This window comes from Saccopteryx leptura, chromosome 7 (genome assembly GCF_036850995.1).
Source record: "Saccopteryx leptura isolate mSacLep1 chromosome 7, mSacLep1_pri_phased_curated, whole genome shotgun sequence".
Lineage (NCBI taxonomy): Eukaryota > Metazoa > Chordata > Mammalia > Chiroptera > Emballonuridae > Saccopteryx > Saccopteryx leptura.
The window spans coordinates 82,984,196-82,997,233 of record NC_089509.1 but is presented as its reverse complement, the minus strand read 5'-3'; the positions used below and the strand labels follow the sequence as shown (position 1 = coordinate 82,997,233).

General features: G+C 35.2%; 1 protein-coding gene across 1 annotated transcript in view; it reads left to right on the top strand.

Moving 5' to 3' along the window:
* Positions 1 to 13,038, top strand: part of PGAP1 (post-GPI attachment to proteins inositol deacylase 1) — an 88,356-nt gene that overhangs the window by 44,000 nt on the left and 31,318 nt on the right. The window contains exons 14-18 of the mRNA XM_066346361.1: positions 3,451 to 3,526; positions 10,758 to 10,831; positions 10,932 to 10,983; positions 11,471 to 11,537; positions 11,932 to 12,040. Of these exons, the coding sequence (XP_066202458.1) occupies positions 3,451 to 3,526; positions 10,758 to 10,831; positions 10,932 to 10,983; positions 11,471 to 11,537; positions 11,932 to 12,040 (378 nt within the window). The remainder of the gene's footprint in view (positions 1 to 3,450; positions 3,527 to 10,757; positions 10,832 to 10,931; positions 10,984 to 11,470; positions 11,538 to 11,931; positions 12,041 to 13,038) is intronic.

Below are 13,038 nucleotides of genomic sequence, written 5' to 3'. Positions count from 1 at the left end.
TTATATTTCTGGCCAGAATCATTAGGAAAATTTAAAGGGGAAAGAACTGTGGGTCCTGGATGGTTGGTTCAGTGGTAGAGTGTTGTCCTGGTGTGTGGATGTCCCAGGTTCGATTCCTAGTCAAGGCACACAAGAGAGGTGACCATCTGCTTCCCCACGCTTCCCTCTCCCTCTTCTCTCTTTCTCTCTGCCCCCCCCCCCCTTCTCCCACAGCCATGGCTCATTGGTTTGAATGCATCAGCCCCAGGTGCTGGGGATGGCTCCATGGAGCCTCTCTGCCTCAAGAAGTGAAAATAGCTTGGTTGGGAGCATGACCCCAGATGGGCAGAGCATAGGCCCCAAATGGGGTTTCCTGGGTGGATCCTGGTCATGATGCATGTAGGAGTCTGTCTCTCTATCTCCCCTCCTTTTACTTGGAAAAATATGAAGAGAAAAAATAAAGGAAGGGAAAAGGATATGTAGTTGAGAGAATGTCATCTCAAAGACCAAATCTCACAACGAGCTTATAATGGATTCATTGTTTTGTTTTGCTTAGCTCAAGTGAGAAGTAATTCAACATCTTCAATATTAAAAGGTCTCTTTAAGGGTTTTTCTGTCAGTTAGGTTGGTTTTGAATGAATTTAACATCTTTCCCCAACTTGGCAAGGTTGTCTGTTGTTATCCCAAGAAAAAAATGAGCTTTTGACAAATAAGAAGTCTTAGCAGCTCAATAAATGTGTAATATGCTAATACTCTTTGGCAAGTGACACTGCTGGCTCTACTGTTGCACACGCCCTCCCACCAGGATATTAACTTAGGCCTTTCATAATTGCTGCATGCCTGTTATAGCCTTTCATCACATGGATACATATTTTTAAATAGGCAGTTTAAAATTTTTCAGTCAACTGAAAATAATAGTTTTCAAAACGCAAATGTGGAATTAATCTGCATTTTTTTTTTTGATGACAGAAAGAAAAATAGCTAAATATATTACAGCTTTATATACTGTGGATGTTTCAGGGAGAAACCCCTGATTTCTTTTTTTCTTGCGGAAGGGATTATTCTATAAAAAGCATGACTAAATTTTAAAGCGATAATAGAAGTTGTATTACGGTACTTTAGCTTTTGCTGTCTGACTTATTTCACTTGCATGATGTGGGATATAACCTGAAAGCAAACGAGGGACAAATACACGGTGACGGAAAATGACTTGACTTTGGGTGATGGGCACACAACATAGTCAGCAATCCACATGCTATAGAAATGCTTATCTGAAACCTATATACTCTCATTGATGAGTGTTGCCCCATTAAATTTAAATTTCTAAATAAAATAAACAAAGCAACAAGTGAGCGAACAAGAAAAAAATTCAGACACAGACAAGGGTGTGGTGGTTAACAGGAAAGGGGGGTTGTGGGGTAGTAAAGGGCAAAGGGGGTCAAATACAGGCTGGGGCAAAAGTAGGTTAACAGTTATAAGTGAAACATGGTTTATTCTTGTATTACTATTTATTATTATATTGTTTTGCATACAAACAACAAACAACTGTAAACCTACTTTTGCCCCACCCTATATATAGTGATGAAAGAAGATTTGGCTTTGGTTGGTGGGTACACAATGCAATATACAGATACTGTATCATAGAATTGTACACTTGAAACCTATATAATTGTACTAACCAATGTCACCCCTATAAACTTAATTTAAAATATTTTTAAATTGCATTATTTTAGATACTGTACAAAGTAGTGTCAAGTGCCTTCCTTACCTCGGAATGGCTCACTCAAAAATACTTTTAAAAATAAAATGTATAACCTCCTGGCCTGTGGTGGCACAGTAGATTAAGCATTGACCTGGAGTGCTGAGGTCAGAATCCCAGGTTTGCCTGGTCAAGGCACATAAGAGAAGCAACTACTGTGATGCTTCCCGCTCCCCCCCCCCCCCGCCTCTCTCTATCACTTGCTCAAATCAATTTTAAAAACCTTTAAAAAATGTATCATGAGGCCCTGACTGGTTGACTCAGTGGTAGAGCAGAGCATCAGCCCAGCATATGGAAGTCCCAGGTTCCATTCCTGGTCAAGGCGCACAGGAGAAGGGACCATCTGCTTCTCTGCCCCTTCCTCTCTCCTTCTCTCTCCCTCTCTTTCTCTGTCTTTCTCTCTCTTCCTCTCCTGCAGCCATGGCTCGATTGTTTTGAGCAATTTGGCCCTGGACGCTGAGGATGGCTCCATGGGCTTGACTCAGATGCTAAAATAGTTCAGTTGCCAAGCAACAGAGCAGTGGCCTCAGATGGGCAGAGCATTGCCTGGTAGAGGGCTTGCCAGGTAGATCTGGTCGGGGTATATGTTGGAGCTTGTCTGTCAGCCTCCCTGCCTCTCATAATAATAATAATAATAATAATAATATATATACATGTATATATATCGTGAATAACACTGTTTAACAAATGATTTCTCTTTTAATAGCTACTTTTTATTATATAATGAAAATAAATGTTCTTTAGCCCCTTTACATGTATTCTTTTTCAATTTCCTCACGTGCATATTACAACCTAATAGCATTTTTCCTCATCTGTTTTTCACTTTCAAAACCATCAAAAATTCACTCAAGAGGAGACCATAGTAACAATGCGTTAAACACAATCCAAGGTATAGTTATTAGAAAAGCCTAGGACAGATCCCATTGGCTTCCTGCTTTCTGTAGACAGCAAACTGTTTGCTAGCTACAGTTAGGTGTCAGATTAATGTCTTCTTTAGCTCCTGTAGATCAGAGTGGTAGTGAAACCATTCTTACCGTAGACAGCTGAGAGCAGAGTCCCTTATGCCTTTGTAAAATGTTATTAGAAAAGGGATATAATTATAAAAATGGTAATAACACAGATGTCACATTTTAAGTTTAGATTTTTTAAGATAGCATTTCTTTTCCTCTTTTCATACATATAAATTCTTTTTTTCATTTACTATAATCACTGTTTAGCCTGAAATAATTTCATACAAATAACATTAGCCATCTGCAGATGAATGACAAACAGTAAGTCTCCAAAAGCCTTTTCTAGTCTAATTAGACTGGATATACTTAATAAATGTGGGATTTAGAAAAAGTAACAATCACATTTTTGTTTTGACTGTGCAAGTATTTGCATATATTAGCTAAATCCCTAATTAATTTTGAGTTAACATTGGCTCTTGATGTTTGGCTACATTCTTTAATGTCTCTCTTTTAGAAACACCTAAAACTAAAAAACTTTGTATGAATCTGTTATAGCAGTGACCCAGTAATAAATTATTTATTAAATTAAGCTTGTTTATCAAATTTTCTTTGTTTACCATCTCTACTTGAAGAATTCTTGCCATTTAAATATAGAGTGTGACATACAGTACCTTCTTCAAAGTTGAAAACTTATTTTCCGTTCAAGCATCAAGATATTTTACTAAAAACTTGTTTTTTCCTAATCAGTGTTCTGTGTTTCAGTTTGTTGTAGATTGTGAATTCTTTAAGAGAGAGACAAGATCCGTACAACTTCCTGTAACTCATCTTTTTTCCTTTGGTAAGTATTTTGATTTTGGAAATCTTAAGAATTACTTTTATTTTTGACAGTGCTGATTTATTTTGCAAGGTTGTTGCAATAAAACAGAACCATGTAACAAGTTTTGTTGTGTATTTTAAGTGTAGTTCTTCGAGTAACCATATCAATTGTTTGATTCTTATTTAATACTGAACCAACAGTCGTTTTCTGAGAAGTGGACTTTAGAAGAAATTTCTCCATGATCACATACGTTTGCAGATAGTTGCATCATTATATGTATGTGGTATGTGTATGTTTGTGTGTTCTCTTGTACATTTTATACTAAATATTAGCCCTTTTATGGAAGACTTATTATAAGGAATATATTTCTATCTACTCTATGAGGGTTTCAAGATTTCTCTAAATACATTTTTCCTGATTATTTTTAATGTAAAATAAACATAACTACATATTCTTTTAAATTTTATTTTTATTTATTTATTTAATTAATTTTAATGGGGTGACATTGATAAATCAGGATACATATGTTCAGAGAAAACATCTCTAGGTTATTTTGACATTTGATTATGCTGCATTCCCATCACCCAGAGTCCAATTGTCTTCCGTCACCTTCTAACTGGTTTTCTTATGCCCCTCCCCTCCCCCAACCCTCTCAATCTCCTCCCCCACACCCTGTAACCCCACACTCTTGTCCATGTCTCTGAGTCTCATTTTTATGTATGGAATCCACCTCTGTATGGAATCATACAGTTCTTAAGTTTTTTCTGATTTACTTATTTCACTCAGTATAATATTATCAAGGTTCATCCATGTTGTTGTAAATGATCCGATGTCATCATTTCTTATGGATGAGTAGTATTCCATAGTATATATGTACCAAAGCTTTTTAATCCACTCGTCCACTGACACACACTTGGGCTATTTCCAGATCTTCGCTATTGTGAACAATGCTGCCATAAACATGGGGGTGCATTTCTTCTTTTCAAACAGTGCTATGGTGTTCTTGGGGTATATTCCTAACAGTGGTATAGCTGGGTCAAAAGGCAGTTCGATTTTTAATTTCTTGAGGAATCTCCACACTGTCTTCCACAATGGCTGCACCAGTCTGCATTCCCACCAGCAGTGCAGGAGGGTTCCCTTTTCTCCACATCCTCGCCAGCACTTATTCTGTGTTGTTTTGTTGATGAGCGCCATTCTGACTGGCATGAGGTGATATCTCATTGTGGTTTTAATTTGCATTTCTCTAATGATTAGTGATGTTGAGCATTTTTTCATATGCCTATTGGCCATCTGTATGTCCTCTTTGGAGAAGTGTCTATTCATTTCTTTTGCCCATTTTTTGATTGGATTGTTTGTCTTCCTGGTGTTGAGTTTTACAAGTTCTTTATAAATTTTGGTTATTAACCCCTTATCAGACGTATTGTCAAATATATTATCCAATTGTGTAGTTTGTCTTTTTATTCTGTTCTTATTGATTTTAGCTGTGCTGAAGCTTTTTAGTTTGATATAGTCCCATTTGTTTATTCTGTCTTTTATTGCACTTGCCCGTAGAGATATATTGGCAAATATATTGCTGTGAGAGATGTCGGAGTCCTTACTACCTATGTTTTCTTCTAAAATACTTATGGTTTCACAGCTTACATTTAAGTCTTTAATCCATTTTGAGTTTATTTTTGTGAATGGTGTAAGTTGGTGGTCTAGTTTCATTTTATTGCAGGTAGCTGTCCAGTTTTCCCAACACCATTTATTAAAGAGGCTGTCTTTACTCCATTGTATGCTCTTACCTCCTTTTTCAAATATCAGTTGTCCATAGAGCTGTAGGTTTATTTCTGTTCTGTTCCATTGATCTATATGCCTGTTCTTATGCCAGTACCAGGCTGTTTTGGTACAATGGCCTTGTAGTATAACTTGATATCCGGAAGTGTGATACCTCCCACTTTATTCTTCCTTTTCAAGATTGCTGAGGCTATTCGTGTTCTCTTTTGGTTCCATATAAAGTTTTGGAATATGTGTTTTATATCTTTGAAGTAAGTCATTGGTATTTTAATCGGTATTGCATTGAATTGATAAATTGGTTTGGGTAATATAGACATTTTAATGATGTTTATTCTTCCTAACCATGAGCATGGTATATGCTTCCACTTGTTTGTATCTTCCCTGATTTCTTTTATCAATGTTTTATAATTTTCTGAGTACAAGTCTTTAATCTCCCTGGTTAAATTTATTCCTAGGTACTTTATTTTTTGGGTTGCAATGGTAAAGGGGATTGCTTCCTTAGTTTCTCTTTCTGACAGTTCATTATTAGTATATAAAAATGCCTCTGATTTCTGATATTAATTTTATATCCTGCCACTTTGCTGAATTCATTTATCGGGTCTAGTAGTTTTTTGACTGAGACTTTAGGGTTTTCTATATACAATATCAAATCATCTACAAATAATGATAGTTTTACTTCTTCTTTTCCAATTTGGATGCCTTTTATTTCCTTTTCTTGTCTGATTGCTGTGGCTAGGACTTCCAGAACTATGTTGAATAAGAGTGGTGAAAGGGGGCACCCCTGCCTTGTTCCTGATCTTAAGGGAATTGCTTTTAATTTTTGCCCATTGAGTATGATGTTGGCTGTGGGTTTGTCATAGATGGCCTTTATTATGTTGAGGTATGTTCCCTGTATTCCCACTTTGCTGAGAGTTTTGATCATGAATGGGTGCTGGATTTTATCAAATGCTTTTTCTGCATCTATTGAAATTATCATGTGGTTTTTCTCCTTCCTTTTGTTTATGTGATGAATCACATTGATTGATTTGCAAATATTATACCAGCCTTGCCTCCCAAAAATAAATCCCACTTGATCATGGTGTATGATTTTTTTCATATATTGCTGGATCCAGTTTGCTAATATTTTGTTGAGGATTTTAGCATCTAAATTCATCAGGGATATTGGCCTATAATTTTCTTTCTTTGTGTTGTCTTTGCCTGTTTTTTGGGGGGTTTTTTGTTTGTTTGTTTGTTTTTGTATTTTTCTGAAGCTGGAAACGGGGAGAGACAGACAGACTCCCGCATGCGCCCGACCGGGATCCACCCGGCATGCCCACCAGGGGGCGACGCTCTGCCCACCAAGGGGTGATGCTCTGCCCCTCCGGGGCGTCACTCTGTTGTGACCAGAGCTACTCTAGCGCCTGGGTCAGAGGCCAAGGAGCCATCCCCAGCGCCCGGGCCATCTTTGCTCCAGTGGAGCCTCGGCTGTGGGAGGGGAAGAGAGAGACAGAGAGGAAGGAGAGGGGGAGGGGTGGAGAAGCAGATGGGCGCTTCTCCTGTGTGCCCTGGCTGGGAATCGAACCCAGGACTTCTGCACGCCAGGCCGACGCTCTACCACTGAGCCAACCGGCCGGGGCCTTTGCCTGGTTTTGGAATCAGAATTATACTCGCCTCATAAAAGGAGCTTGGAAGTCTTCCTTCCTCTTGAATTTTTTGAAATACCTTGTGAAGGATAGGAGTTAGTTCTTCTTTGAATATTTGGTAGAATTCACTTGTGAAGCCATCAGGCCCAGGACTTTTCTTTTCTTGGGAGTTTTTTGATAACTGTTTCTGTCTCTTTTGTTGTAATCGATCTCTTTAGGTTTTCTGATTCTTCCAGATTAATTTTTGGAAGATTATATGTTTCAAGGAATGTGTCCATTTCATCTAGGTTGTCTAGTTTTTTGGCATACAGTTCTTCATAGTATTTTCTGACAATATTTTGTATTTCTGTTGTGTCAGTTGTTATTTCTCCACTCTCATTTCTAATTTTATTTATTTGAGTCCTCTCTTTTTTTCTTGGTGAGTCTGGTTAAAGGTTCATTGATCTTGTTTACCTTTTCAAAGAACCAAGTCCTGGTTTCATTGATCCTCTGTATTGTTTCTTTAGCCTCTATGTCATTTATTTTCACTCTGATCTTTATTATTTCCTTCCTTCTACTAGCTCTGGGCTTTACTTGCTGTTCTTTTTCTAGTTCTTTTAGATGCAGGGTCAAGTTGTTTATTTGAGCTTTTTCTAGCTTCTTGAGGTATGCCTGTATTGCTATGAACTTCCCTCTCAGGACTGCTTTTGCTGTGTCCCATAAATTTTGAGTTGATGTATACTTGTTATCGTTTGTTTCTAGGAATTTTTTATTTCTTCTTTGATCTCATTGTTAACCCATACTTTATTTAATAATATGCTATTTAGTTTCCAAGTGTTTGAGTATTTTTCAGTTTTTCTGTTGTGGTTGATTTTTAGTTTCATGCCATTGTGATCAGAGAAAGTGCTCGATATGATTTCAATCTTCTTAAATTTGTTGAGGCCGCTTTGTACCCTAACATGTGGTCTGTCCTAGAGAATGTACCATGAGAGCTTGAAAAGAATGTATATTCTGCTGCTTTAGGGTGAAAGGTTCTGAAGATATCTATAAATTGAGTTGATCTAGTATGTCCTTTAAGTCTGCTGTTTCTTTGTTAATTTTCTTTCTTGAGGATCTATCTAGTGATGTTAGTGGGGTATTGAAATCCCCTACTATTATAGTATTGCTGTTGATCTCACCCTTTAAACCCATCAAAGTCTGCTTTATATATTTAGGTGCTCCTATATTAGGTGCGTAGATATTTATAACGGTTATATCTTCCTGTTGGATTGCTCCCTTTATTATTATGTAGTGACCTTCTTTATCTTTTAGTATTGTCTTTGTTTTAAAGTCCATTTTGTCTGATATAAGTATTGCTACCCCAGCTTTTTTTTCATTTCCATTTGCATGAAATATTTTTTTTCCATCCTTTTATCTTCAGTCTATGTGCATCTTTTGTTTTAAGGTGTGTCTCTTGTAGACAGCATATGTATGGGTCCTGTTTTCTTATCCATGCAGCTACTATATGTCTTTTGATCGGATTATTTAATCCATTTACATTTAAGGTTATTATTGATATGTAATTGTTTATTGCCATTTTATTCTTTAAAACTGGATTCCTCTTTTGCTTTATTCTTTTTATCCTTTGATCTGTTTACAACAGGCCCCTTAGCATTTCTTGCAGCTTTGGTTTGGTTGTAGTGAATTCCTTGAGGTTTTTTTTGTCTGGAAAGCTTTTTATTTCTCCTTCAATTTTAAACGGTAGCCTTGCTGGATAAAGTAGTCTTGGTTGTAGGCTCTTGTTCTGCATTACTTTGAATATTTCTTGCCATTCCCTTCTGGCCTCAAGTGTTTCTGTTGAGAAGTCGGAAGTCATCCTTATGGGCGCTCCTTTGTAGGTGATAGTGTTTTTTTCTCTAGCAGCTTTTAATATTTTCTCTTTATCACTTAGCTTTGGTATTTTAATTATGATGTGTCTGTGTAAATTTCTTTGGGTTTCTCTTTAATGGAGTTCTCTGTGCTTCTTGAACTTGTGAGATGTTTTCCTGCCTTAATTTAGGGAAGTTTTCAGCTATGACATGTTTAAACAAAGTCTCTATGCCTTGTTCTTTCTCTTCTTCAGGAACCCCTATGATGTGGATGTTATTTCTCTTCGTGTTGTCACAGAGCTCTCTTAAGAGTTTCCTCAGACTTTTTGAGTCTCTTTTCTTTTTTCTGCTCTGCTTCTGTGCCTTTATTTATCTTGTTCTCTAACTCTCTGATTCGATTCTCAGCTTTATCCATCCTGCTTTTAAGTCCTTCCATTGTGTTCTTCATTTCTGATATTGTATTCGTCATTTCTGACTGATCCTTTTTTATTATTTCAATGTCCTTTTTTATATTTGCTATCTCTTTATGTAGGTGTTCGTAATGACCATCTATTATTGTTCTAATATCTTTGTGCATCCTAACAATCGTTATTTTAAACTCTGCATCTGGTAATTTGGTTATATCTGACTAATTCAGGTTCTTTTCTGGGGATTTCTCTTGATTCATTTGTGTTACATTTCTCTGCTTTCTCATTCTGTCTGTGTAAAAGAAGGTTTTGGCCACTGGAGTCCCTCAAATTTTATTATGAAATAATTTTAGATTTACAGAAAGAGTACAGAGATCCTGTATATCCATCACTCATCTTTCTGTAATGTTGGCCACTTAAACAATACACTTGTCAAAACTAAGAAATTAGCATTAGTATAATACTTTAACTAAACTACAGGCTTGATTTGGTTTTTATTGGTTTTTCTACCTATGTCCTCCAGGTTCCCACATTGCTTTTAGTTGTCATCTCTTTAGTCTCCTTTGTTCTTTTGTAGTTCCTCAGACTTTCCTTGTCTTTCATAATTTTGAGACCTTTGAAGAGTACCAGTCTATTATTTTGTAGAATGTTCGTCAATTTGGATTTGTCTAATGCTTTCTCATTGATTGAGTTTATGCATTTTTGGCAAGAATACAATGGAAGTGATAGGTAGTTCTCAATGTTTTATATCAGAGGACACATGATATCACTCACTGTGTTTAATTATTGTTGATATTAACCTCAGTCACTTGGTTAAGGTGGTGTCTGCCAGATTTTTCCACTGTAAAGTTACTATAGTTAATAAATATCTTGAGGGAGAAACTTTGACAGTAAGTATCCTTTTTTTTCTTTTAAATAAGCCCCTATCTTAGCATCCATTGGTTCATCTAAGTTGAAGCAGTTATTACTGATATTCTATATTTACTGGAATTCTTCCTAAGGGAAAGTTGTCCCTTCCTCCTGATTTATTTATTTATTCAATTTTTATTTATGTCTGTAATTGACTCATGCATATTTATTTTATTCATTGGGTTATAATCCAGTACTATCATTAAATTTTTTTGCTTAAGTTTTTCTGGGTCTGGACATGAAAACCTCCTTTTTGTTTGGCTCTTGTGCCCTTTTATGCTATTCATGAAAACTGTCTATATTATTTGATAGAAAAAACTTCCTTTAAGATTTTTATCCCTTTCCCACCCTGTTTTTGGTAGAAAAATACTCAAAACGATACAGAAGTAACAGCTGTGCCACCGAGCTCATTAAAGATAGCAAGCTCATAAAATAAGATCTACCAAGAAAGCATACCGTTTTGAAATTGAAAATATGTATTTTTTTAAAAACATACATGTGATTCAAAGGCATTATAAATGTTTTGTTTTATCCAGATTTTAGTGAAGGAGGATTAGATTTTTAGGATTTCATTCCTTCATGTCAGAAACTGAACCTGTAAACTCTTTTTTAATATTAAAAGTCTGTTGACATTATTTTAACATAGTTTAAGCAATTGGTACTTTTTTTATTCTTTGGTATTCTAAGCAATACAATACTTTTAATTTAACAGGTTTATCTTCGAGGAAAGTGATATTAAATACAAGCGGCCTATTCTATAATATAGAGCTTCTAAACTTTGCACAGGTAATTATCCTGACTATAACAAGGATTTGATTTTACATAACTATTTAGTTAAACAAACAAATAAACTTTTGTTTTTGTTTTTGTGGTCAAATTTTATTAGATATACCAAGCTTTTAAAATCAACGTAGTAAGCAAGTGCTCAGGAGTCAAAGGTAAGTGTATTTTCTGAAATAATATAATGGTATTGTCATTTGAAGAATCAGTAGGTTTTCACTTGAATTTTCTATAATATTTATACTTTTATATATTTTATGTGAAGTAAAGTTTAATATAACAGAAAAGCTGTTTATATTTCTAATAGATTTAACATAGACTCTTTCTTAATATTAAGCATCTTTATCTGTTTTAATTTAAATATCTACATTTAAAAATACTGTGTATCTCACTAATACTATTATAGTATTAGATTTAGGTCTTTAATATTTTTCCAGTTTCTTAATACTTACCATATGCTCTAATATCCTTTGTAAGTATTATTAAACATTATTACTTCATAATTCTCCATAATTTCTTATATTATATAACTCTTACTAAGTTTTATGCTATGGGTAATTGTGTAACTAGTTAGACATAGTACCTTATGTAACATTTAGTATGACATAAGGTTAGTAATACATATTTTCCTTTATGTTTTAATAGAGGAAATAACTAGCATCTATAAACTTCATATTCCCTGGTCTTATGAAGATTCACTAACCATTGCACAGTAAGTATATGAAAGAATTTACTGTAAACGTTTGTCTATTAATAATACACATTCTCCTTTGCTTAAATCACAGTGAAATCATTAAAGTACCTCTTAATAAAATATAGGTATCTTATATAGCATTATGCCCATACGATAATATAATATAGAGTATTCTTATTTAAATGATACAGAATTTAAACCTTAATTGCTGAAACATGAACCCTTTCCCACCTTCTTCCCCAGCTCTTATGTCCTAGAGGAAGGATTCAGACAACTGATATGACTGTCCATCCATTATAATGTGTCTGACATCTAGCTTCCTCTACATTATAGTGTTGTGTTGTGCTGATGTTTAACTTAGCCATTTATTAGTATTTTGTATTTGAGAATTGATATTTAAACTATTTTTCAGGGTTCCATCTTCAACAGAAATTTCTCTGAAACTCCATATTGCTCAACCAGATAATGACAGCCATGTACCATTATTAAAAATGTACACATCATCAGACTGTCAGTATGAGGTAAGCTGTATGTGCTTAATTTTTAAGATTTAGCTATAGATTAAACTGGAAATATATTTTTATGTTAGCTTCAGATATATGGTGATGTGAAAGGCGGTAAATATTAGAAATAGACATTTATATAAGAAAAGAAATAGACTATAGTACTCCAGCCCGCTGGGAACTACTAGTGTCGCGTGGAAGAAACCTGCTCAAGATACAAACTGATGTCAAGAGGAAGAGGGAGAGGCCTGCCAAGGGAGGCAAAGAAGACCTCCTGAATCTACTTCTCTCTCAGCTTTTATTGATCAGAAGCAGAACAGAGGTCAGAAATACAAGGGAAGGAGGCCAGGTGATAAGGGGAAAGAATGACTAAGGGCCATTTTGCTGACATTGACAAAGGGCTAATTTGGGTCAGTACATTCTTTTTTTTTTTTTTTTTTTTTTGTTGTTGTTTTTTTTTTTTTTTTTTTTGCTAACTAACAAGCACAAAGGAAAGGGTGATCTAGAACCTCTAGGCTTATTTTCTGAAGCCTGTTCACAGGGATTCCTTTGTGTCTGCACAAGGGTCACTCATTCACACAGTTTCTTGGTGTTTGCATACAAGAGACATTCACTCAAGTCTTTTAACTACAGTTCCCCAATCCAAGTCATAGAGGGTTCAAGGTTAGATGGTTGATTCCTTACAATAGACATTTATATTACTTTAAATATTCTTATTTTACCTACTAACACCACTTCAGTATTTTCTTAGCTGGACCACTGAAAATTTATGTCTTAATAAGTAATAGAAATTAAAATTTTAAAAAGTTGACACTGTAGTTTAACCTTTTCATTTTGAAAACCAAAAGTCCAGAATTCTTTTCTAAATTAGAGAACATCATGAGATCAGCTCTGTGGCTTAAATTTAGTAATCATCATGATGTATGTTGGTTTCTAGTGCTACTGGATAAGCTTTATTTCTTTTTCTCTAATTACGTTAGGCTCTATTAGTCTTTCATATGTGCAGTTTAGTGCCC